At 42.9% G+C, this 27,749-nt stretch overlaps 1 protein-coding gene across 1 annotated transcript; it reads left to right on the forward strand.

Moving 5' to 3' along the window:
- Window positions 1–756: 756 nt before the first annotated feature.
- Window positions 757–27,209, forward strand: enpp2 (ectonucleotide pyrophosphatase/phosphodiesterase 2; the record flags this gene model as incomplete). The annotated part of the gene is made up of 25 exons (XM_084471118.1): window positions 757–774; window positions 2,636–2,741; window positions 4,860–5,015; window positions 6,150–6,275; window positions 7,859–7,919; window positions 9,900–9,997; window positions 10,378–10,457; window positions 10,666–10,785; window positions 11,399–11,454; window positions 14,689–14,754; window positions 15,561–15,633; window positions 16,421–16,529; window positions 17,012–17,137; window positions 17,310–17,341; window positions 17,484–17,611; window positions 19,460–19,535; window positions 19,957–20,044; window positions 21,560–21,807; window positions 23,434–23,479; window positions 23,862–24,001; window positions 25,339–25,474; window positions 25,862–25,939; window positions 26,202–26,334; window positions 26,485–26,638; window positions 27,039–27,209. 25 exons carry the CDS (start codon window positions 757–759, stop codon window positions 27,207–27,209), a joined length of 2,625 nt encoding a protein of 874 aa, XP_084327244.1.
- Window positions 27,210–27,749: the final 540 nt, after the last annotated feature.

Raw genomic sequence — 27,749 nt, forward strand, 5'->3', positions numbered from 1 at the left:
AATCAATGCAGAGAGTATCTTGATTGTTTTGTGATTGGAATATGTAGGTTTATTACGATACCGTTTTTCTTTGAGTTGTAAATAATGAAAAGGATTTGTTCGATGTATCTAGAAATCTTCAAAATACATTGGGCAATGTTCAAAGTTTAAAACAATATCAATGCTCTATTTCCACATCGGTAAAATGACGGCAGTGAACGCAGCAGTGATTTAAAGGTAGAAGGATGTTTTCTTCTGGTGGGCAGGTAATGGTGTCAAGTCCATTTATCAAGTAAACTAGCAGGAGTTGAAACATGTGTTTGTGTATGTGTGTGTAGTCGGGCTTTGGGTTCAGTATCCTGGGCCGACCTTTCGTCTTTTCATCTTTTCATTCGTACCCCCTATCCCCCTCTCCCAATGGAAAGTCGGTAATAACTTCCAGTAGGCTGTTTGACCTTTGCTCTCACTCCCTCGCTCTCTCTCTCGCGTTATTTAGCTTTCTCTCTCACTCCCTCTCATTTACGATAATTTAAATGTATTTGACCGATGTTATTTTTCCTTTTTCTTTTTCTTTTTCTTTTTCTTTTTCTTTTTAATATTTAACAACCACAGTCGTACCCGGTCCTCCTCATTCACCTCAACCAATTAAAAAGCAGTCCGCATCCTAGCCACGCCCCCAGTCTCCTCCCTCCCCGGTCCCTCGACTAGAGGTTGGCGACTCGGTGGCGTTCAGCATCACTCCACCTCCAGCGCTGGACCGTACTCTGACACTTGAACATGTTGTTGGATAAACTGGTACGGTAAGGCTTCCTAACTTGAGTTGTTTGGACTTAGAATTAGTTGATTGATATATTGGTTATTTGGCTATACCTTGCACTGCTTTATTCCATCATGATATTCATCTGCAGAGCAGTTATCTTTATCACATGAGACGCCAAAGGGTTTGTATTTATGCTGGGACCATGTACCGCGGGTGGTCCCCGTTCACCTTTCTCTCAAAATCCCATTTTTTATGAGAACCGAAATTGTTTGACGTCCTAATGGCTGATGACAGGTGACTGTAAAACCAAAAAAAAGTTTGGAAATACTTGGGGTTGGGTAGCAGGTATCCACTTTTACTCCCGTGGTTTCGACCCTTTCCTGCGGTTCTTTGGCATATTTGTCGCACAAGGAAATGGTTGTCACCTGGTTCTACTAAACTTCTGCCTCTGTGTTTCTCTATGGGTTTAGAGTAGCTAGCTTTGGCATATGCTGCTCTACATTATATCTAATGCATACTGTCTGGCCTGGGACTCCAACGCCTGCAATGAGGTATTTTTGAAGCGTCAAGTGTTATATGCATTCTGTGTGGCATCCTTATAAAACCAAGGTAAGTAACTCCCTAGACTGTGTGCCATCAGAGCTAAACAAGGCATTCCAAATGAAGGGTACATTTCTAAATTGGTTTGTGAAGTGTTTCTTCGGAACTCTGGTAAAAAGGAAAATTATCTATATTAATTATTTGTTCTCAACAGTTAGAAGAAGGACAATACAAGTGATAAATAAACAAGTTGTAAGAGGTCCTCTGAGCTTCCTACAATGTGATTAGCATCAAGGCTTTGGAAACCTTCATGATGAGACGCTGAGGAGAGTGTACCAAGATGTAAACAAGGAGTCCTATGCAAGTTCTGTTCTGAAGGGCCCAAGGTTATTAGGATGTTCTCATTCAACGACATTCACTGTTACTTTTGTTCTTAAGTGAGGCTAAAACCCTTCCACTCAATCCGATTATTTGTCTCTCAATATCTATTTGGTTTGTGAGAAAATATTGATGTGTCTAGCTATACAATAATTGAAAGAGTAATGCATCGCTTGATACAGTTGTTGATTGAACTCAAGCAAATACATGTTAATACATGTTTTTGTTTAAAACAATATATGGAGGAAAAGCAAGTGGGATATTGTGTAGCATTGGCCTCCTATAGTTTGAAACATGTCTTCTGCCACTATGGACCCATAGTGTTGTTGGTGAACTCATCAGTCCATTATATGGAAACGGGCATGTGACAGTTTGAAATGTTGGATCTTTTCTTTTCCTATAGGCCTGAATATTATTTAGAGTATAGCACATAGTTAACACTCCTTATCTAGAGTATCCTGGTGCAGAGATCAAAAGGAAAGTAACTCATGGTTTGGCTAATATGATTTCTATGGAAATCATGTATAATATATAGGCCCTACATGTTAAGTTCACCCAGTCGATGGGGACATGCTGAAACATAGCATCGTCCTGCACTTTAAGAAGTCCAGCACATCTGGATCAGGAAACCTCACCTGGTCAACTAATCACTAAATATTTTCACAGATAAGAATTGGAAATATATTACAATACATTTTTAATTCAAGGTATTAATGCAAAATGTTTCCTACTGGAAATATCTCTTTGTGATTTGAAAGCCCTCAGTATTAACCACTTCAACAAGGTTTCATTCTGCGATATGTAACATCTGGAACTTTGTTTCTTTTTGCAAGTGGGATCTGTTTTTGCCATGAATTCATATTGCCTCCGATCATAAAACCAAACGAAAAGAAAGGAAAGATTCACCTGCAGCCACAGGAGAAGGCTGGCACTTTGAATGAAGCGTTGAAATGTGTAGGTGTGGGTGTATCGTTTCAGGTGTTGTGCGTCCTGTCCGTCCTGTGTAACTGTGAGTTGTGCCGGGGATTCGTCTACGACCGGCCCAGACGCTCTGGAGAAGGGGGGGGCTCCTCGAGGACTGAGTGTAAGTAGTTATACATTCTCGGACCCCCTGACACACTTAAGTCAGACCAAACTAAAAATGCATCCATTTTGATTGAAGAAGGACATCACCACCAAGTTTGTTCAAATGTGTGAACGGCCTCATTAATCTAAAATATCACATTAGTGGCATCAAGTTTACATCCAACATTACAAGTAAAAGAAACACCTTCGGGGTGATGCAGTGCCCAAAAGGCTCAGCTCCGGCAGTGTGTGCCGTGTATCTTGGACACGTGTGAATGTATCTTGGCAGTCGCAGCGCAGGATGAGCCTGAAGCTACTCTGCGTGGACAGGCCAAACGTACGAAACAACAGTTGACCAAAAAAAAATGCAGCATTTCATAGAAGATCTTTTGTTTGTATCAGTGTACCGACTGTCAGATGAAGCTGTGTGGCATTCAGAGACAATCAATCACCTGGACAAACCCAGAGTGACACAGATCCAATGCCAATGTTAAAGATAACCACATCCAGGAGACTCCTGGATGTGGTTATCTTTAACATTGGCAACGCGCAATTAAATGAAAGTTAACTTTCCATATAGGCAACCAGTGTAGCTCAGGATTTTCTCTAGCTAACGTATAATTTACTTTCAGGCTTATTTTCTATCTGAAGGGCTTGCCAGCGCATAGGGCATGAGTAAGCAAAGTCTGTTGGGCAAGTGTGTGTCAGTGTGTGCATGTGTGTGCCATAGACTGTAAAGGTGTGTGTCTGTGTGTGTGTGTGTGTGTGGGTGGGTATTAGTGGGCACAAGAGATCACTGTGTCCCAGTGTGGTGGCGATTGAGAGATCCGTGTGTGTTTTTGAGAGAGAGAGACAGAGAGCGAGAGAGAGAGAGAGAGAGCATGTTTGCCTGGCCCTACCTTGAGTTTATATGAACTCAGGGCCCATTTGTTGGCTTCAGATTCTATGACCCCTGCTGACACGAAGGAACTCGCGTTCGTGTAACACTATAAAAGCTGGCAAATATTTCAACAGCTGTGTGCTTTGGGGATCCTTTCTAACTTTTCGAGAAGACAAAAGCGTTCCAACCCAGGGACAAGATTAGATTGGCTTCAGTAACAATTAACAATCTATTAATTTATCTTCCATATTTAGCCTAACTAGCAAATGGGCAGAATCGGTAACTTTATGGGCACTCTAGAACAGGAAGTATGTAAGTGTGACCTCAAAACAGGATATACTCCACTTTTAATAACACTTATCTTTAACACTCTTTCATGGTAAGGTTAGAATCACACTGATTCTTTCTCTCTCTCTCTCTCTCTCTCTCTCTCTCTCTCTTTCTCTCTCTTTCTCCCTTTCACAAACACACACAGACACACACAGACCACACACAATTCCCACTTTTCTGGACAGCTCAAATGCTTCAATGTAGCACACGACATCTTCTTATGACTGTTAGTCCCTAATGGAATTTCCTCTTAAAAAACTGCCCATTCTGTTTATCCCTTGCCTAGCAACATACAGTGTAGCTAGCAACATACACAGACTAACTTTAATTTGAGCATGTAACTTCACTACAATTCCCACAAATCCCGTCAGCAGCTTTATTGCGTCTTCAGCATGAAGTAACAATCCTTCCACTAGTAGCTTCAGCACTGTTAACTGTTGATTCCTTAGAAGGGCTCATCAACAGTTCTATGGCTTTTGTATCGCCCTCAACCCTAACCAAACAGAATGACTGGATGTTTCCATCCTCAAAACTATACAGTGTTCCAGTCATAGATGATTAGGTGACATTGACTCCCAGTGTTGTCCAAAAACACATTAAAACCTCAAAACTGTTTCACTTATTAGAACTGTGCTGTACCTAAAGCATTTCTAAGTGAACTCAAGTTAAGATAAGAGTTACTTTATCAATAGTAATATTGTAATAGTTATTGTTATAGTAATATTGTTTTCCTGTAGGCTAATCTAAAGGGTCTATTTGTAGGATACTGCATCACTGGCAATATGTGAGTTACATTGTAGGCTCCTTTTCTAATCAATGGCTTTTCCCTTCTTTAGGCAAATGGGAAAAGCATAACTAACACATCTTGTGTGTGTGTGTGTGTGTGTGTGTGTGTGTGTGTTCCCATTCTCTCTCTCCGTTCACCAGCTCGCTATGCGTCTGCCTACCTGCCTGGGTCTGGCTCCTGTAAGAACCGGTGCTTTGAGCTCCATGAGACGGAGCCCCCCTACTGCAGGTGTGACAACCTGTGTAAGACCTACAACAGCTGCTGCTCCGACTTCGACCGCCTCTGCCTCCGCACAGGTAGCCTAGCGCTCTCCTACTCTCTGTTGGCTGTTCATTTTGGTTTTATTCAAGGCAAACACGTACAAGTAAAAATCTCAAATAACCGATTTCAAACCTACACATCTACCAACTAAACATGTCCATAAAGATATGGGACTTGCATCACTCCTAGAGGTATTGGATAGGTTGGGTAGGTGGATGTTTTAGGTTTCTCTCAATATCAACGTATTACAGTATTTTCCCCATTGTACTTCCATTGTATTGTAACAGTAAATGCTTACCATTTTGACCTTCAGTAACCTATTTTAATAAGGTTTGCTTTCACGATCCTTCTTCAAAGTCCAATCAAAATTATCAATGGCCTTTATCAGCATGAATTGGTTGCGCCATTTCTCTATCTAGCAATCTAGCTAGTTGTACACAAAACATTTTCCAAAGATAGCCACAATAGATCTACTAATATAACTATTTTTTCTTAAATCGCTTCTTCTACTCCTCTGTGCTACCGGCTATACCCCCCACAAACCACACACACAAACACATGTACACACACATGCACACTGGCCCATGTTGGTGGTCTGTTTTTAATGCAGACTCTCTCCTTCAACTAGGTGGTCTGTAGAAGCGTAAAACAGCAAGTAATTGTAACCTCTGCATTGCTTTAGAGAACAAAGCTGTTTCTCATTTGGTGCTGCACTCACCTTCTGCAGTAGGTGTGTGGTGTAGCACATAGCAGCTACAGTAGCATGCTAAATAGTGCCACTGCCATATTTAGGTGCCAGGTTTGCTTTTATTTTTTTTATTTCACTCCATTAAATTCAAGGAAATTGGATGAATTGATTAATAGCAATAAATATCAATGTAATTAATTAAGAATTATAAAAACTTCAGATTTCTTGCCTGACATGCTTGACATGAGCGTTGACAATGTACAAACGATTTAACATTGAAATAAAACATAATTTGACAATCATCGGCTATTAACTATTTGGTTAATATATATCTTATCCAATTTATTGTTACATGGTCAAGTCATTTCTCCATGTTACCTTTCTCCTTGGGAGAAGGGCTGTATCCGTTGGTGTGTGGGAGTAACTGGGGGAAATGGTCTATTTCCAGTCAGATGACGTTCTCTGTACTGTCTCCATGCAGAGGGGGGCTACGAGTGCAGCAAGGACCGCTGTGGAGAGGCACGCAATGACCTCCACGCCTGCCACTGTTCTGAAGACTGTCTGGCCAGAGGAGACTGCTGCACCAACTACAAGAGTCTCTGTAAAGGTTTGCAGCTTTCGTTTTTATTAAAAGAATGGATACAGTTAATTAATTTTTTGGGTCTGTTTCTACTTTTACCTGTTGAAATGTCCCCAGCCAATGTAATAAGAGCTTGCTCATAACAAAGAACACAGCAGTCGGTTCCAGTAAAAATGACATTCCCTCTCCAAGGAGTCATATGGAGTTATATAGCTAATCTCAGATCCAGAAACTCGATAATACTATAGCCAAACTTCTAGGGGGGAAACTGAATGGTTTCCTGTTTTTATACCAAGAGTTTTGTACGGATTCAGAGAGTGACTCATTTGAGGGTCGTAAGATGGAGGTTGCAGAAGAAGATTTGAACAAATGTATTTCTACAGTGGCTAGTCTTCTACAGAGATTCGGTTTCAAACCTTTACAGACACTTGTCTAAGGACATTGGTGTCCGGACAGGACATTTTTAGCTTAGCATTTTTAGTACAGGAAAAGGTTAGTTTGTGTGTGTGCTTTGGCCTCCATATATTAAAACAGACCTCCGGTGTGATCAGCTTCGGCAGTACTATGGGGATAGTGCTGTAGAAGAGTCTAACAATCAGGACAGAACACATTAGCATCATGGGTTATGCCAACAGGTGAATGGACTGCATTTATATAGGACCTTTCTAACCAGAGGCCAATTTGACAATATTGCATATCATTCACCCACCGACAGCAAAGTCAATGCAAGGCAACAGCCAGCTCGTCGGGACCAGTTAGGGTAAGGTGTCTTGCTCAGGGACGCCTTGACACTCTAGGAGCTAGGAGGAGCCGGGGATCAAACTAGCAACCTTCCGGTTACCAGCCAAGCCGCTCTACGTCCTGAGCCGGTCCTGTTAGCTCTACTGCAGTGAGTGTCGACAGACACAACCTTTATGTTTTTGTATCCCCTTCCCATATCACGTTTGTTATGGTTCCGCCGGTCAGGTTGTTTCGAGGCCAGACAAATATGCGCCTACAGATCTCCACTCTAAGGAATATGACCGGTCCCCTTCACACACAGATTTGAGTTTGTGTTCCATCAGTATTTAGATGTTATTCTAAAGCCTGATTTGTGAGACTAGTATATACCTAACAAGTTAGTCACAGTTATTTAAATCAAGCAAACATTATGAGAAAAAACAGATTATTTAAAACCAATAAGACCTCCTTTGTTTCCCAAGTTAGCCCACCCTATCGGTCGCGTGCGTGCCCGGTATGCGGCTGATCAGCTCGCACGATGAGTCCAGCCGCTACGCTCCTCAACAGCCATACTATACCTCAGAGGATGTCCGTGCAAAGCCAGCATCCTGCCAGAATGTGCCCCTCCCTGCCGCCCCTAAATCCCCATTTTAGGGTGAAATGTCTGTAAAAAAAAAAAGTAATTGTTGTTCGACCATGCCGGCCGGTGTTCTGCTTTTCTTCCATTAAGCACCTGTCATCTATTAACCACCTCCCTCCCCTTGCTTCCCCTCTCCCCTCTCCCCTCTCCCGTCTCCCCTCTCCCCTCTCCCTCTCCCATCTCCCCTCTCCCATCTCCCCTCTCCCCTCTCCCACTCTCCCCGCTCCGCTCTCCCCACACACCCATGCAGGAGACCCGTCATGGCTGCAGGATGAGTGTGAGGAGATCCGGGCTCCAGAGTGCCCTGCTGGGTAAGAGGAACCACGCATGACCGTCTGTCTACCATGGGCTCGGGCTGCAGGCCCAGTGTGGTTCTCTCAAGTTCAAGGTTTAATGTTCAGGGACCGTATTCACAAAGAATCTTAGGGCTAATAGTAGGTCATAAGTTGCGAATTTAGGAGTAACTCCTAAAAATAATGGGCGTGTCAGTCCTAAATTTAGGACTCCTATTTTATTTTACTGAGAGCAATTCACAAAGTATTTTAGGCCTAAAAGTAGCACCTAAGTCTAGGAGAGCTTAAAAGTCCTCGAGAGGACTCCTAACTCACTAAGACCTATTCACAAAGAATCTGAAAATGGCTGCAGCACGACTGAATGCTTTGGAGACAATGGAGGACTGCGAATTGATAAGGCGATAAGGGCAAAATCGTGAGGATATCAAACTTGTGGTTGAATTAGTGAATAACACGCCGATATTTAGCAACAGGTAAAATGCAACTTTGCAATGTCAACAATTTAGGAATATCGCAACCATCAGTGATGGTTAAAACACACGGGGGCAATGTTACAAATATACCTTTAATCATCCTTAATAATTTAATATATAAATATAAATAAATCACTTAAACCATCATTATTTGTCTCATGTTTTAATAGTAATACAACACTTTAATCATCATTATTTATTTCAAATAATCATAGGAATAAATGGTTTGAAGTAAAAGATAATATAACTACTCTTACTTACTTTCTTTCTTTTTTTTTTTTGATGATTACTATTTAATAATTTATTGTAAGATGATTTATTGTATTGAGTTTATAATCAGCTCAGTAGCAATTGGTCCTGGGAGTCGGACCAGTGGGGCTTTCGCTTGCGTTTCACATTGTCTTCGCTTTCATTCATCATGATAGGAGGACTTGAACGGCGGTATGGGCTGATATTTAAAGTGTTTAGTGGCATAGCCACGGGTGTGCATGGGTGTGCCTGGGACACCCAAGCGTGGTCCTGGCACACCTAAATATTTTCAGAATTAAATCATTACCACAGAAGCGGGGCTGTGAAGGAAACCCCCCCTATTGGATTTTGCGATTCTATCCATACATTTCATTCCCCCATGTACAGCGTGGAGTGATTTAGTGGAGGGCGTGCCAGGGCTGCTTTCAGGTTGGTCTGGCAGCCGCCAGAGTTTTCCTGATGATGGACCATGGTTTAAGTTAAAGTGGTTCACTCAACATTTGTCATTTAGTTTTATTTTGTTCATTCATCCGGTATAAGGTCTCGAAAAACCAGCCTAATTTAATCAGTGCTCCGGTTATTGCAGCACGTATCGATCGCTCCGGACCCTGGCTTCCACTGGACACTTGCAGCAGTTATTCTAACAGCGTTCTGGTAAATCACTGTGAACTTGAAGCCACCCAAAATCTCACAGGCGCACCTTAATTATAATTTCTGGCTACGCCCAAACTTTAAGTGCTGGAAGTATTCTCATTGGATAATAGTTTGCAGGGTGCTTTTAATTACCTCCTTGATATAATGCAATTCACGTATTTTTATTGTTTGCTTTGGCTCTCTTTTTAACGTGCATACAACGTCATTATCGTGGTCTGCACAAACTTATCATCATGCGTGTATTCTGCTAACTGCACTGTCCATAACTATTTGATAGGACTTCATTTGTAGCCTAGGCTATTTCCTTATTTTTCGTTGATTTAGTGGGCTCATTTGAGGGAAGTTGCGAATGAGTTTCATAGTTGTCTTTGTTTCATAACGTAGCAAGTCATCCTTTGTCATCATCAACATCACCACCACCTCCACCACCTTCATCATCACATTTTCAGTGATTACTCAAGCTAATACACATATACACAAGCAAATTGCTCGACTGAAATAACTTGAGTAATCGCTTTAAATAATTTGATGTTGTTGTTTTTGTATTTGTGTTTGCGCATGCGTACGTGTGTGTGCGTGTGTGTGCGTGTGTGTGCGTGTGTCTGTGTGTGTGTGTGTGTAGGTTTGTGCGTCCCCCCCTCATCATGCTGTCAGTGGATGGCTTCAGGGCGTCCTACATGAAGCGGGGCGGCAGCGTCATGCCCAACATCGAGAAGCTGCGTACGTGGGCCCCGTCCTCCTCCCAACACACACACTGCTGATGAACAATAACAGGGGTGGTGGCAAAGATCGGGACACCTGTTTTTACTTCATAGTTCCCAGGATTGGCATGGAAATTTCTGTCTGGAAAAATGTATCTTACTGTAGTGATCCTGCATACATGATCTGTTTTGTGTTCTTGTTCAGGTTGAAGGAGCTGAACTGTTCACCACATTTACATTTTGACATTTAGGGCACATTTAGACATTTAGGGCATTTCAAGGTCGCTCGTCAGCTCATCAGGAACAGATAGGGTTGGCGTCTTGCCTACATTATAGGGTTGGACCATGCTGAGTGATCTCACTAAAACAACTAACCACAGTCTTTTCCCCCTCCTATAGGAACATGTGGTACTCATGCACCATACATGAGACCTGTTTATCCATCCAAAACATTCCCCAACCTTTATTCTCTAGCCACGGTATGGTTGCCCCCTCGACACACACACACACACACACACACACACACACACACACACATACACACATACACACACACACACACATACACACACACACCCTCCCAATCATCATAGTTGGGTTAACGATTAAGTCAGATTCATGCAATATTTGCTTATTTTAGAGATCTTTTAAGATCACTAGATCAACCATTGTTGAAATGTTTTGCAGGGCCTTTACCCGGAGTCTCACGGTATTGTTGGGAATTCCATGCACGACCCCGGGTTTGATTCAACATTCACCCTGAAGGGCAGAGAGAAACTCAACCATCGCTGGTGGGGGGGCCAGCCCGTAAGTTCTCCCCTTCCTCCTTCAGCCTCTTCTATCCTTCCTCTTTTCATCTACCTTAACCTTTGTTTTGCTTGTTATGCTATGATCATGTCAGCCCATCTTTGGCACCCATGGTACATCATGGTACAAAAAGCAGTTATATACCATCTGTTAGCTGCGAGTAGGACCACCCCACAGTGGGATTAATAAAGTTGTTTTGAATTGTATGTAAACTAAGGTAAAAGTGTTCATGTTAACTAACGCTAACCCCTATGCTCATGCAACATAATAATGCCTATTACTGCATTAACTAATGTTGATAAATGGTTAGTTAAAACACCCTTATTGCAAAGGGTTACCGTTAGGAGTATTCTATCATTGAGGATTTAAAAGGATTTCCTCTGTTGATCACGAGTGATGTTGCACTACGATCGCAGTGGAATATGATGGATGATCATAGAGATAACCTGGTGTTGGAACGTGTTGGGTCTGCCTGCCATGGGTCACACTGGCTTCTCATTCTTGTCCTGATGCAAAGTGGGGACAGTTTGAATGACACTGTGCCTGATCACGCAGTGATGTGATTGGTGGTGAAGGATTACCCTGACCTGTTCTGCTCGCCTGGTTCTCCTAGATCTGGATCACAGCCATCAAGCAGGGCCTGAAGGCCGCCACTTTCTTCTGGCCCATGTAAGTCCTCCTTGTTCTGTTTGTTTCATGTGCATGTATAGGAGCTCATATATCAGTAGTGTGTATGTGTATCAAGTATTGAGTCTAAATACTTTGTTCCCGGCCTTCTGCTTTCTTCACCTTTGTTTTCTAGTACTGTTGAAGATACTGTTTTTACTTTTTTTTTTTTTTACTGTTTTTACTGTTCTGTTGTTTTGTATTGTGTTTTAAATTTGTGTTAGAGAAATGTGCCATCTAAGTGTGCCTAAGATAAATGTGCCTTATCGACAGTTTTTAACAGAAAAGAGCTATATAGATCGATCTTACTCACTTTTGCCACTCTATAATTCAAGTTGACTAGTTAAACGTGGAAAATATCACATTTCGAGACACTATAACTCAAACTCCCTTTCTCCCTTCTTCCTTCCTTCATGTTCCTATCAATCTCAGCAGGGCCATTGTTCTAGAAAGCGATTTAGCGACGGTAACTTGACGGTAACTCAGTTAGTGGCGAGAAGGCCCTCCAAAGTCAACAGAACATGTCCGTTCATGTTTCTGCCGCCCTTGCAAGGCAGCGCACGCCTGCCAAACGTATAGCTTATGAACACAAAGGATCCCACATTTATGGACACAGAGAAGGCTTTGATAGTGTGTGTGCGAGTGTGTGTATGTGAGTGTGTGTGTGTGTGTGTGCGTGCGTTGGTGGGTGGGTGGGTAGGGGGACGTGTGTGTGTGTGTGGGTGTGTTTGCATGTATGTATTAATTGGAAGGGTTGATTGTGTGTGTGTGTGTGTGTGTGTGTGTGTGTGTGTGTGTGTGCGTGTGCATGTGTGTGCATGTGTGTGCATGTGTGTGCATGTGTACATGTGTGTGTGTGTGTGTGTGTGTGTGTGTGTGTGTGTCGGTGGGTAGGGGGATGTGTGAGTGTGTATGTGTGTTTGTGTGTGGTGGGTATGGGGATGTGTGCATGTGTGCGGGTGGTTAAGGAGAAGTGTGTGTGTGTGTGTGTGTGTGTGTGTGTGTGTGTGTGTGTGTGTTTATGCTTGTGTGGGTGGGTAAGGGTGTGTGTGTGTGTGTATGTGGGTATTGCAGGTCTCTAGAGATGGATGGCGTTGGGGTGTTTTTACAGCAATTTGTGCAAATGGGCTGTTTACACTACGCAGGGCAGCTCCGCAGGCCAGGGCCGCAGACCCGCCGAGACGCGAGGGACACACTTTTAGAGCGCCTCCGTTGCCATTGGCAACTCCACGACTCTTACACAAACACACACACATGTGTCTCTGTGTGTGTCTTCCCATGAATGCATGTAAAGCAGTTTTACATATTACGGTGTTTTCATTCGGATGATTCGATTTGAGTGTGCAATTGCCTTTGTGTGCGTGCCAGTGTGTGTGTGTGTGTGTGTGTGTGTGTGTTGATGGGTGTGTGTGTGTGTGTGTGTGTGTGTGTGTGTGTGTGTGTGCGTGCATGAATGTGTGCATTCGTATGTGTGAGTGAGTGCGTGTGTGTGTGTGTGTGTTTGCTGCAGGCTGACAGAGCGGCTCTGTGTGCATGCGGTACTCTGTATACTCTGTTAAAGTGCCCCCCCAGACATGGTTGGTGAGCTACAGTAATGGGGAGCAGAGGCTGCAGGCAGGGACCCAAAAGTCCCTCTTTTGCCACCGCCTTCCCCCTCCCCAGAACCACACACACACACACACACACACCGCAGACGAGAGAGCGAGAGAGAGAGAGAGAGAGAGAGGGAGAGAGAGAGAGAGAGAGACTCATCAAGAGGCAGTGTCAACATTGGAATGTAAAAGTGTGGAGTAATTAGCAGAGTTGTATACAATCATTAACGTAATGTGATGGAGATCAAAAGAATAGCGGAGACCCCCCATGAAGTAAACGAGGATTCATTCTTTCATTCATCATTAATGCATCCCTTATCAAGTCCAACTAGTCTGTCTATGGCTGTTTCCCAATGTGAAGGCTGCAGTCTTGCTAGAACACTTCCTTGCGAGTCGCGTCCTATGGAGATGAGGCTAGAGTGCTGCCTAGCGTTTGTAGCGTTCAGAGTTTGAAACAACTTGCGCTTCCGCTCCAGTGGTAAATATATATATATTTTTTTTTAATTGTTGAAATTGGTATTGGCAACAGTAGTTGGTTTAAACAAAAGCTACATACATATTAAAACAAATCAATCCATGCTAAATATAGCCTATCATTATGTTGCAACAATGTTTGAAAAAAATCGCACAGGTCTTTAAGCTTAATTTTTTGCATTTACATGATGAATCTATAAAACGCAATCCTTGAAAATTCTCAGACTTCTCAAAAACAAAGGATGCTAAAAGGGCACAAATTTCAGTGTGTTCGCACCCTTGGAACAGTGCTTATCGGCGTTCTATGACGTGGCGTCCTTAGAAGGGCGGCCGTTGAGCATTCTTCCTTCACATTGGGAAACAGCCAATGTATCTATCTATATTACTACTCAAGATAAAATGGGTCTTGGAACATAAAACATAATGCTTGAACCCCACGCAGTGGTGAACGTCCCAGACGAAGGCCCAAAGCACACAGAGTGCGAATTACCGTTGATATCTGTAGCGTTTCCAAAAATCATATTGTTTTAACAGGGCAAAGCACACCGTCTTTCTTCGCTCGCTTCATATAGGACTCAAGTCTATTTTGAACACGAAAATACAGAAACCGCATTTTTGTGTCCATCCCGTCATGGCCGTGTGCTTTGCCCCCCCCCCCTATATTCCAGTAATTGTACCTCAACACGTCAAGTTAGAGTAGGAGGGCTGACAGCTGTTCACCCTGGGTCTCTCTCTCCGCTGGTGCTGAGGAACTGTATCGTGACTTTCAGGTGGTTTGGAGCGAGGCAGAGCGTGATTTAGTCCAGAATATCTGAACCACTTGAGTGTCTTGGCGGGGTTTTGAGTTTGTCGTTGAATACACAGAACTGTTTTATTGTATGTGTGTGTGTGCCGGACTCTTAAAGGAACAGGATCAAGATAGTAGGCCAGTTATCACAGCCTCACCACTGAAGGAAATCGATGAGATCAGATTAGATGACAATAGATTAAAGGTCAATTATTTAAAAAAAGTGGGAGAAATTTGAATGCATACATGGATTGAAAGTGGTACACTTTCTTTTTACAACGTAAAGAGATTTTTTTACTTCAATTTGATTGGTGTGTGTGTGTATGTGTCTGTCTGTGTGTGTGTGTGGATGTGCTTGTGTGCGTGCATGTGTGTGTATTTCAGTGCTATTCCTCTTCAGCGGAGGATCCTGACCATGCTGCAGTGGCTGCATCTCCCCGAGGGCGAGAGGTGAGCTACATCACATCGGCCTCCTCCAGTCTCCTTCCCACTTGCTGCTGTGCTCTCCGTTTTTTAAAATCTCACTCAGCATTAGTGCCTTTACCTGGAGGACGGCCATTCTACACACAGCAGCAATGTGGGGAATGTGCGCAATGCACAGTTTGACCGTATGCCTACAGCTGGCGAAGAAGTGGAATTATTTTTGTACGTGATATGTCCGCATATTCTAAAACTAATAATTGTGTTAGTAATAATAAATAACTGTAAGAAGAAGTTACAAGTTCCCGGAAATCCAACCAGTGTATGGCTGAAGATGCAGATATTTGTGATGGACGGATAATACAAAGTAATGCATTATTTTAATTATTTTTTTCCGTCACTAATAACTGTAACGTTCTATTTGTTCCGGAAAAAAAACCCACACTTTCTGACTAACGTATTATGGCTCTCAGAAGATAAAGTACCTAGTTACGTTTTAACGGCAGTAACTTTGCAAAGGGACCACGTGTTGGACTTCAACAAAGCATGTGAAGATGGTTGTAGTGTAACGTACCCCACAGAGCTCCAGCTCTCTCAAGGTGCGAGCTTGAGCGGGCTGCCGTTCACCAGCCAAAGGGGTCGCTAATGACAAGGGATTTCTCATTCTTACACATAGTCCCTTAAACAAATTACTTCCACAAGCATCTTTCCTTAAATTCTGCCTCTTATTAACTCATTTTAATACTTCTTCTCTAATACTTACTGCTGCTTCTCCTACCACGGATCCTATATATACTCCCAGACATGTGTGACAGTAGACCCCTGCTCTGTCTCAGGCCCTACGTCTACGCCATGCACTCGGAGCAATCAGACGCCTATGGACACAAGTTTGGCCCCTCGAGTCCAGAGGTAAGTACACCGGCGTTCCTCTGGTTTACATCTAATATCAAGCCAATGAGGATGTGTGTGTGTGTGTGTGTGTGTGTGTGTCAGTGTGTGTGAGAGAGGGGATTTCCACATGCTTGGTCCCAGTAAAGCATATGACACAGTACACAGACCAGAGGCTCCATTATCACCCGACGGGACTAACCACAAACTCACTTCTACTGGTATTTCTGTGAGGTGCACCGAAGGGCGCATGTAGACGTGACGTTAAAAGGGTTTCTGTGTCGTCTCCAGATGAAAGCTGAACTCTCTTACTCTTTATTTGTTTATTTATATATTCATCTATTTATTTAACAGCACATTGGTGACATTACCGCAAACAGAGTTAGCCAAACAGGCACATTGACATCTATATTCCACGGGCGCAAGGGCAATCTTTCTTATTTATTCTTATTTATTCTATTTATTAATTTACTAAAATTTCGAACTTCAATTCTTGATTCATGTTTTTTCACAAATCCCAGATCTTAGGCATGATCCTTTATTTTGTCACTTCATTATTTGGTGCAATGATATACTTTTTAATACATAAACTTGTTAATCGCATATGTAGACATATTTTCTGTGTATATTTTTTGTTTTATTTTCTTCAATATTTCTGTAACCTAGCTTTGTATTATATTACTGTTCTGTAATTTGTGCTGTGACAGTGCCCGACTTTCCCATTAGAATTAGTTGTGTAATAGTGCTATACAATCATACGATCCTTCTCGCCAGGGCAACTATAGCTGTGTTCTGTGATTGGCTCCAGGTGAACATCCCTCTGAGGGTGATTGACAGGATCGTTGGCCAACTGATGGATGGCCTGAAACAGATGAGACTCGATCGCTGTGTCAATGTCATCCTGGTGGGAGATCACGGTACTCACACAAACAAGCGCACACACACACACACACACACACACACACACACACACACACACACACACACACACACACACACACACACACACACATACACACACACACACACACACACACACACACACACACACAAAAAAAACCTGGGTCCGCACACTCATTCAAGGGTGCTCAGTTGTTGAACCCTTTATTGTTGAGTTGTTGAACCCTTTATCCAAGAATTAGAAAGTGATCAGGAAAACTACATGCAGAATAACACCCTTTTGTATGACATGTCAATTCCTCTCATGCCTATTGGGTCCACTTAAGATGGTAATGTAATGTCATCCCTTTCTCTTTCTAATGGCTTTTTATTTGGATATATCAAACAGAATCAAACTATATTTTATTGTGGTTAGAAAACCCCATCTAGAGAGAATTGCAATTAGCATCGTACTATAATGTTTATTCTAATCTGGAAGGAATCTCCATACCTATTCTAGGTATGGAGGATGCCAGTTGTGAGAGGACAGAGTTCCTCAGCAACTACATGTCCAACGTTGATGACATCATCCTCGTCCCTGGGTCGCTAGGCAGAATTCGCTCCAGGCATCCCAACAATCCAAAATGTAAGTCCATCAGGAGGGAAGAGAGGGAATAAATAGAGGAATGGAAATAACTATAATTAACTTATTTGTCATTATACTGAACTTATTTGTAAATAGAAAATGTATAATATTATATTTATCATTGTAAAGCTTTTTGACAACTTGTCATACTATAATGGTTGATCATTTTCAGATGACCCAAAGGCTCTCGTTGCAAATCTAACGGTATGTCCATGTCTAATGTTTACATCTTTTTTGTCAAGTTGACCAGTTTCATATAGTATGTTTATTTTATCGTGAAGAAGAATGCTTCTCAAATGAACCGAATGGAAAATTCTACTTCTAAATTCTTCTAAATTGTACTTAGTGTAAGAAACCTGAGCAGCACTTCAAGCCCTACTTGAAGCAGCACCTTCCCAAACGCCTGCACTACGCCAACAACCGCCGCATCGAAGACATCCACCTTCTGGTGGAGAGGAAGTGGCACGTTGCCAGGTACTGCCATGTTTTCCTGCACTCACCTCAATGAAAATGCTACTTATTTAGCACTGATGAAACCAACGCGTTATCATGAAACCATTGGTCCCTTTTCATAAGTTGTACCCAAGGAATACCGGGAACGGAATTGTAATTGCCACGTATTATTTGTGATTCACGCTAGACTTTTTCAACCTTGGTTCTTTTTAACCACTTATTTTTGAAGGTGTAATCGCTGATACCACAAAATGTTGAAATGTTGCTTGATATTTCTTTCAGCTCTTCAAATAGTCAAACATGATGGTTTGGTTTGGGCTAAGGCTTTTTGACTGAATGTAATATTGCTTCATGCATACACATCTGTCTGAGTGGTCATAAGCACCAATATTGGTTTCTTCTCCTTGTCCTCAACTTCATTTCACTGTTATGATATACATCTACTGTCACTATATCTAAAATGTAGCTCTTAAATCATGGTATACTTACTGTATTCCTCAATACCAAAAACAGGCACGACTAGCTAAAGAAAAAACACCTCTTGACTTAGGCTGGCTATAATCCTCCTAGATGTTCCCCCTTTTGACATTTGTCTGTTGTAGTGCCAGCACTACTATTCTGTGTGATGTGTGAAAAACAATACTTGTCAGGTTAATTCAACTGTTACGCTAAACACTACATAGACATTAAACCTTGACGTTGTGCAGTGTCTCCGCTGCAAAGCCAGCAATGAAGTCATCAGGGTTGAATACTCAGAAAAAAACTTAAGTGGGGAAACACGTGTGTGTGTTTATGAGTGGTTTTGTGCGTGTGTGTTTATGGTTAAAAAACAGGCTCCCTCTTAAAAGGTGTGAGCTTGTCAGAACTGTAAACTGTGAGAAACCCATACCACACACACACTCAAACACACACATGAATGCACATACACACACACACACACACACACACACACACACACACACACACACACACACACACACACACACACACACACACTTAATGAAAGACATCTTTAAGGTTTTAGGGTATAGCTGAGATAAATAGATTGACACTGAAGCTGTGAGCAGCAGTGTAGGAATGTTAACCCTCTCACAGACATGCACACTTTAGCACACGGCTCTGTAAATCCTCCACCAGCTAACTACTGAGCCCAAATCAAACGGCCCGTCTGTCCTCTTCAGAGCTCCAGCTAACGTTCTGCATGCTCCGCGTGCTTGTGGCTTCGCAGACAGACGGACAGACATTCAGATATATGCACGCACACACAGTGCATCACTTGACGTAGTGTTTTGATTTGACACTCGAGGCATTTTCTCTACGAGCACCCAGCAGACAGACTGGTGTAAAGGAGCTGCTCTCCCTAGCCGGCCATATAGTAAATATCACTGTGTATAAACCACACTTTAACCTTCACAATGTTAAATGTCATAACATGGGTCATTTTTCTCTAGTGTAGCATGTTCAATTGGCAAGTTGGATGGAACAGAACTAAAGCTAAGATTGTATAAATTCAGACATACAATCGTCATGGTTACGAAGGTGCTCCACTTGTAAAGACGCACGCTGTCTGCAACCCCCGTCTTCTGTATGAGCAGATCAGTCACACACTGGGTAAATGTCCCTGTTAGAAGCTGCTAGACAAGCAACGTTTTATTTCAATACAAGAAAGACCCTCACTTATGAGTCATTTTGAATAGCATTTTGAAAATAATGCAAACTTTTCTTATAACCTAGTCGTTTCTTGCTGGGTCATAAGTATCAAGGTGAAGTTGGGAACCACTGATCTACCTCGCAGTATTTTAGGGGAACTGCAAGAGAAAGGCTCACCCTTTTTAACTGAACGCTGAACGCTGTGCTCTGCCTTCGCAGGAAAGGCCCGGAGGGAAAGAGGCACTGTGGCTTCTTAGGGGACCACGGCTACGACAACAAGATCACCAGCATGCAGGTGAGCTGTGCGCTGGAGAGCCGCCGCTCCACACGGAGGTCCCCTTGTTTCCAACGTCCTCACCATGTGTCCTGTCCAATTGGAGCGCATTGTGAGGACGTTGACTCAGGATCAGTCCTGACACACCGCCTCAAATAGAACCGTGAAGGACGGCGAGTGAGGCTAAACGCTTCGGACACGGGGAGAATAACGCGTTTCCTGCTAACCACAACACGTTTTCTGTCGTATAAATGCCGCTGGTACCTTTTTTTTTCCCCCCACATATTTTTTTCTTTGGACAAAGCCAATGTCATTCAGCACTGCAGTTCCCTCTCTGGTGCCAGAATATTATAGCATATTATTCTGCCATTTTACATTACGTTTCTCAATGGTTTCTGTATTATGTGCTTTTAACGCTTTCTCCCCCGTTTTTTTTGCCCAGACCACGTTTTTAGGGTACGGGCCTACCTTTAGGTTCAAGACTAAAGTACCGCCCTTTGAAAATATCGAGCTTTATAATGTCATGTGCGGTAAGGCATCCTTTTTATTCCTTATAAACCGTTTTTTACAACAGTATGTTCCGAACAAGTAGTTTGATTGCAGAAGCAATCCATGAGCGTTGATAGAATATAACAGCACTGGGACTTTTTAACTGAACCTCTTTCACTCTGCTTTATAGGGTTTTCAAATAACCGTTAATTACATTAATGGCCATAAGACGTTAACTCATGGGAACCACATGCCCCCAAAGTAACTGTCAACAGACTCTTATTTCACTCACTATGCAATAAATGGAAATATACAGACTAATGTGTGTGATAAAAAGTAACTGGCCTGCAGTAATATTTTCCTGTAACTAGCTTGCTTCTTTGTGTAGACCCACACAACATAGCAAGGAAATGTGAATGAGCATTTTTCCGTGTTGCTTGGCAACAGTTCCGTCCTAATTCAGCTGCAGAAGTATTTTTGCTGGTGGAGCCAAATCAATTATTAGATTAGCAAACAAATTATAATCTGTCGTCGCTTATTACTGTCAGCTAATAAATTGCGCTTGTAGAAATGTTCTATATAATGTTCTAAAGCCCATGGCTCGTAGTTTCAACCAGGTGATGGTGTATGGTATGCAACCCACACATAGCCCCACGCGTAACATCTGATCTTGAAACTTAGCCAGTTTCACAAAGGAGATTCCATTTTCAATACACAACTTCTTAAGCACAGCAGTGTTTTTTGCTCCACCTTTTTTTTTTAAATCAAACTGCAGCAGCTTGACCACGGAGCGTTTGAATATCACAAAAGGAACGTTGCGATCAGCTGATTTTGCACAGTTCTCCAGTGTGTGTGCGGTGCACAGCGCACACGCTGGAGAACTGTGCAAAATCCCTTATTATGGGCGCGCATGCGTACTGTACCAGTTATGTGCACCCCTGATTATACCAACAGATGTGAGTGTGGTGAGCCGTTACAAGCCGTTTAGAAAATCGGCCTCTTCTACATCACAAGTGGGCGTGTCCACCTAGATGTATGACGGATAGATGAGCAACACTTCTTACTGGGAATTTACACCACAGGCGAGAGAAAGACGTGAGCATAACGTAGGCGTATCAATTCACAATGCCGCCGTTTATTTTGCTATATTTTCAAGATTCATCAGATAATAGGCCTACACATCATAACCAAGACGCTTCAGAAACGCTTGAAAATAGAAGTGAAGCGTAAAGTTAAGCTTTGGTCGGCCGTGAGACGGGCGTAGAATGCTGCCGGTGTAAATCAGTGCACTAGTTTGAATGGAATTCTATCTCTAGCTGAAGTCGGACGTCTGACGGCCGACTAAAAAACGCGTCTAAAACGGCTCTGGTGTAAATTGGCCTTTACGGTCCACTGTGTAGGCTGGTAGACTGACCTATCCAGCACACATCTAAGTGGACACGCCCACTTGTGACGTCAGCAGAGGCCGATTTTCCAAAACGGCTTGTGGCGGCCAATCACGCTCACACCTGGTGGTGTAATACGGGACCTTTAACTATTCCCCCGCCCCGCCGCAGACCTCCTGGGTCTGAAGCCCGCCTCCAACAACGGGACCCACGGCAGCCTGAACCACCTGCTGAGGAGCCCCGTCTTCAGGCCCGCCATGCCCGAGGAGGTCTCCAGGCCGACGCCGCCCGGCCCCGTTCCCACGGTAACAGACGACCTGGGCTGCGCCTGCGACGACAAGGTCAGCCACGACGTCTCGGCGGCAGCCCTGGAGCGTTCTAGCAAACGTCACGGACAACAGCGCTTTGAGGCCATGCAGGTGGGCGCTGCTGTAACCACGCCAGGCGTCGGTCGAATCGTAACGAGGAAAACTGTAACGTGACAATTTTGCATTTGAAAGCGTAATTGAATCTTGCTGAATACATTTCATTTGTTGGTCTTCAGAGGTCCGACTGTTAGCATGCCCTCAAAGTGTTGCCTGTGGTGTTTGTTTATTTTATGCTAACGTTGATCCTTGTAGCTTTTTTTTCTCTCTCTCTCTTTGTGATTGCAGACGACTCTTGGAAACTGTGAATATTCAATAATAATGTTGGCTCTCTCAATATTTCTTGCGATATCTGTAGCCTAGAAACAAGGGTATGTCATGTACAGTAAGTGTACAATGTGTTGCTGTACAACTGCAACACATTACAGATGTAAAAAGGGGTCGGAGCACTAATGTATTGAACCCAGCGGGTTCGTTCAGTTTCAGCCCGTCAAACAAGCAAAACAAGGATTTGCTGTTGCTTGTCTTGAAGTAATGTATCGGCTTCCTGGGCTACAGAAAGTGATGTTTATCAACTGTAAAATATTTTCATTTTTATACACATACACATTTGCCAATTTCTTGAGTGGTAACGACCATTAATGGTTTCTCATTCCACCTCCTGTCAGTTCAATTTTGCCTCATTCATTTGACTTAGAAGTGTGGATTTCTAACATGCGTAGTCTGCACATACTGCATGTCAAAGTAGCACCACACAATATTTTGCTATGACTTAAAAGTACACTCCAAGCTGTTTAGTTAAGCATTACTAAGAACAGGTTAAAGGTACTCCTTCAATACATTTAGCTAACTCTAGCTAATGACAAAATTGTTGGACTGAAATACTGAATACGTCGTTCCACCAAATGAAAAACAGCACTTTCAGTGGCTTGGGAAGTCCAGTTCGATTATTCATGCAAAATAAAAGCCTGAAAATGTGCATTTATTTATTTTCCTAGGTTCTGCTCTTTAACAAAGTCACCCACATATCTTTGTGGGAAATAAAAGCACTGAATTGATTTGAATAGACTAGATGTCTAACTCTTAAATATGGACTTTCATTGAGTCCTTTGAAGTATCATAACACTTTTTTACAGAGCAAGCTTTTGTAGTGTATAGGATGATCTATTGCATGGCTCTATTGATTACTGATCGATAATCATATCAACCGCATTTTTGCGTCAAAGAATATCATAAGGTAACATGAACAAACTAGTTCATGTTCATGATAGTTTGTCCAGCTGAAACTTACCTCATGAAATTCTCTTGTCTTTTTACTGTTCTAAAAGATATATGCTTGATGTGTTTATTTGCTTTTGTGGCAGACCTGTTCAATTCACTTTCAGTTAAATAATTTGCAAGAACAATAATTAAGGAAACAAATAACAATTTTATTTATCCAATTTTTATTTTTCCTATATTTTTAAAATTTTTCCTATATTGATCAAATTGAAAGTAAATTGAAACCAGTACTGCAATGCACTGTTTGTTTTCTGATTTCCAATGCAAATCCCTCGCAAAAGATTGTCTCACTCTCCAATCTTTTTGCAGTTGCGTGTAAAAAGTAGGGGCCAGAGAGGCTTGAAAGTGACCCTTGTAAGAGGCTATAACCTGGAGTCACTCTGGCTCTGTCTCTTACAGAACAAAGTGGAGGAGCTAAACCAACGACTGAAGCAAGCTATTGATGGTCAGTTCTGACGCTTAGGAAATGTTATCTTTCAACAGCAAATGCATTAAAACAAAGTATGACTTGTGGCACTGCAATGTGCACTAAATGGCAGCGATTGGTCAGTTTGATTACAAACATGCTAATTGTGATGCTAATATGCTAACTTGATTATAATAGTGATTTTCCTTTACATTGATTGTTATTGTGAATAATGTGAATTTTATAATATAAAAATCTAATTGAAAACGGATCAAAAAAGGATTAGCTTAATCATTTTTACCTTAATCACCTGGAGACTGCGGGTGGAATCCATTTGATTGGTGTTTTATGAGTGAATACTGAAGCGTGTTTGATACATGCCAGGCTCTGTGTTGTGTGCTGCTCTCTCTCTCTCTTGTAGACAGTAGAAACCTGCCGTACGGACGGCCCGCGGTCATGTTCCGCGCCAGATACTCTGTGCTCCACCACAGCGACTTTATCAGTGGCTACAGCGAGGCTCTCGCCATGCCCCTCTGGACCGCCTTCACCGTGGGCCGGCAGGTGGGTGGCTCCAGCCTCTCCTTTCAGTCTTGAAATGTACTTCCACGCCCTTCATCGTGATGACATTGGCCCCCCGCAGACATGAGACATGAGACAATAACACCCCCAGGAGTGAGGCCACATTTGGGGCCTGGGGTGGCACCAGCACCCCCATACATTTTGTATTGGTCAAAAATGTTTGTTAAATAAGAATAGGCTTATATATATTTGTAAACAAACAGTATAGTATAGTATAGTATAAGTACATTAAATACTTTAATTGTGTGTGGTCTCGTGGGGGTCCCACCAGGAGGTGTTGGAATGGATGAGTTCAGCTGCAGGTGAAACAGAACTCAGCCGTACTAGTCCTGTCGTTCTATTAAAAGGCCTCTCGATCTTGCTCTCTTTTATACTTTTGAGTAGCTTGTTTTGGTGTCCATCTTTGTTCAACGATCACACTCCTCATTATTTGGACATAAGCACAAGACAGTAGGTCCCAATGTTGTGGTTGTACACACAAGGAGACCATCATGTCCATGAACCTTGTACCAAGCAGTACTAGGTTCTAGGGTCCCAACACATGTCTAGAGGAGAGTCTCAGGAGCTTCACATTCAAGGTACAACATGAGAACAAATGAGGTTGAAATGTGCTCTTTAAACACGTGCTGTCGCGTAGAAGCTAACCCTGAGGCTACAGGGATCTAGGTAAATCATGCTGACTCTGCAGCAGTGGAGAGAAATCTCTATTTTTTCAGCCAGACTCACTTTTTGAGGGTGGCCGGGGGTTTGGAGCGAGTTGGGAGGGGGAGGGGAGGAGCAGAGTGAGATTTATTTTCTCCAACATTTACATTGAAGCTAGCTTGAAATAGCAAATCGACCATAAAGTACCATGAACAAGAGCTAATTAATTGAGGGTAGTGCATGTGGGATTCCATACTCAGTCAGACACAACCCAACTCAACCCAACTCTTGGTATTGACTTGATGTGAAGCATAAAAGAGTCTATGCATGTACAGGGGTGGACAGCTGTGAGCCCCCCTCTAGCTTTCACTCAACACAACATGTCATCGCCATGGGGTATGACCAGTAGGTTATTTACACAGCAATGATTGAGCTCAGCCCCAGGACATACATCCCTGCTGATAGTTTAACCTGGACGGAACCTCCTTAAATATCAATCACCTTCTTTGTTGCCAGAGAGAGAGAGAGAGAGAGAGAGAGAGAGAGAGAGAGAGAGAGAGAGAGAGAGAGAGAGAGAGAGAGATATACACCTATGCACACACACACACACACACACACACAAATAAAAGACTACATCCAACCTAAAGTTTATTATGTATGTGTGTGTGTGTGTCCAGGTGGAGGTGCACCCGCTGCCCGAGAGCCTGTCTAACTGTGTGAGGCCGGACCGCCGCGTCCCCCCCGCCTTCAGCCAGTCCTGCACCAACTACAGAGCAGACAAGCACATGTCCTACGCCTTCATGTACCCCCCGCGTGAGTCCAGCCCCGCCTCTCCTCTCCTCATGGGAGCTCTTTTGTGAAAGGTGTGTCATAAATAAAGTTTTATTCGAGTAGCATTTAGATTTTTCATTCCGGGACAACTTTCAACTACCCTCACACATTTTTTTTTATTTTTTATTAAGAGCTGTTTTTTTTGCTCTTTTTTTCTTTTTTTTATCTTGACATGCTATTGCGGCGATGTGACTCAGGCCTCAGCTAGCACCAACACTGCAACAACACTTTCATATAATCCACTGTCAAAAAATAAATACATTAACAAATAAACAGTATCAATAAAGGCAAACACACATACAAAAGGTGTGTTTATTACTTTTTTTTATTATCTTTGATCAACTCTGTTCCTCTTCCACACGTTAACAGAGCTCTCTTCGTCCATGGATGGGAAATACGAAGCCCTCCTCATCACAAACACAGTTCCCATGTATCCTGCTTTTAAAAGTAAGTCCACAACACATCACACACACAGTCACACACACATCTATGTTTGTGTGTGTGTGTGTGTGTGTGTGTGTGTGTGTGTGTGTATACATTTATAAAAAGTATGACTCCAGAGAAAAATACCAGCTAATATAAATATACAAAGGTACATAATCCTTTGAGATTTGTCTTCTTTTGATCATTATTAATGAATCCCTACCTCTTGATCTTCCTCACTACGCGGTGGCCCCCGTCCCTTCCACCGTCCCCCCGGTTCCCTCAGAGGTGTGGGGCTACTTCCAGAGGGCTCTGGTGAAGAGGTACGCCATGGAGAGGAACGGAGTCAACGTGGTGGCCGGTCCCATCTTTGACTATGACCACGACGGAGTCAGGGACTCAGCAGAGAAGATGAAGCAGTAAGGGTTCTTCCTCCCTCCTTCCCTCCCAAGCGGAGGTGACAGTGACAGCTACTTGCATTGCAGGATTCATTATTAAGGGTTTAATTTGCCTCAAACACTTTAGCAGTAACACAAGAGTAAAAAGTTTCATTGAATGGACTTGTGCAGGTATGTCAGCGGTACGATGCCCATCCCCACACACTACTTTGTGGTGGTGACCAGCTGCCTAGACTTCCCCCAGGCTGCAGACGTCTGCACAGGGCCCCTGAGCAGCTTCGCCTTCGTCCTGCCTCACAGACCGGACAACGAGGAGACCTGCAATGTGAGTGACGATCGATGACAGAGCTGGTGTCCCCTTTTGAACACGTAGCCACAATACTTTAGTGAGTTTGCTGCCATCTAGAGGCGAAAATACTGCACTACGTGACGAAAATAGGTTAGGTAAACAGTGTGTGGACATCATGGTTTGTCGAGAATTAATGTTTTCTAATCATTAAATTGACAAAGATAAAAGCCATCGTAGTGCCTTAGACTTACAAGCATACATAGTCACATAGTAGAATCATTAACAGAAAATAAACGGTGTAGATTTATCCAAGCACTGAAGATTGTGTTTTCAGGTTCATCCTCAATTCCCAGGGTACAAACATCAGGGAAGGATATAGGACAACATCCCAATCGATGCATCGAATGACATTTATTTAATTCCATGGTTGTGTCAGAGCTCTGAGGACGAGTCCCGGTGGGTCGAGGAGCTGATGAAGATGCACACGGCCAGGGTCCGAGACGTGGAGCTCCTGACAGGACTGGACTTCTACCGCCGGACCACCCAGAGCTACCCCGAGATCCTGTGGCTGAAGACCTACATGCACACCTACGAGAGTGAGATCTGAACAGCCGTTCCACCAAGAGGGACTTTCTGGTCAGTCCATGCCAAGATCTTAAAATGGTCAACTAAAAAAAAGCTTTAGCTCCCAAAAGTATTTTAATGTATAAAATGCAGTATTTATTTTGTTCAATGGGTCTTTCGAACAATGTCCCGTGGAGATAGACATTGAAGTTGTTGGTGTGGATAAATGTTCGGCCATGTTTACCACAATGTTTTGAACGTATGATTGTTGGAGTTAAGGTGGAGGATGTGAGAGTCTGAGGTCAAGAATCAGCCGATTGAGAGACATGCTTCGTGTCCCTTTGAACTGTGTTCTTCTGCTAGTGTGACTGAGATGCATGGTTGTTTTCTGAGACCAAATGATCACTATTTGTCTTCTTTTTTTGTAACATGATGTGTTGCTGGATGTTTCTATTTTGATACTTGTACTGTAGCTTCTTGTCATTCAAAGAACACCACATGTTGTGAACATTAGCTCCACAACATTGAGTACCAGTGGCGTATGCAGTTTCCATCTAGTGCCCCGCTTGGCTACTTGAAGGCT

The sequence above is a fragment of the Micromesistius poutassou genome, assembly GCF_964030765.1.
Source record: "Micromesistius poutassou genome assembly, chromosome: 8".
NCBI classification, from domain to species: domain Eukaryota; kingdom Metazoa; phylum Chordata; class Actinopteri; order Gadiformes; family Gadidae; genus Micromesistius; species Micromesistius poutassou.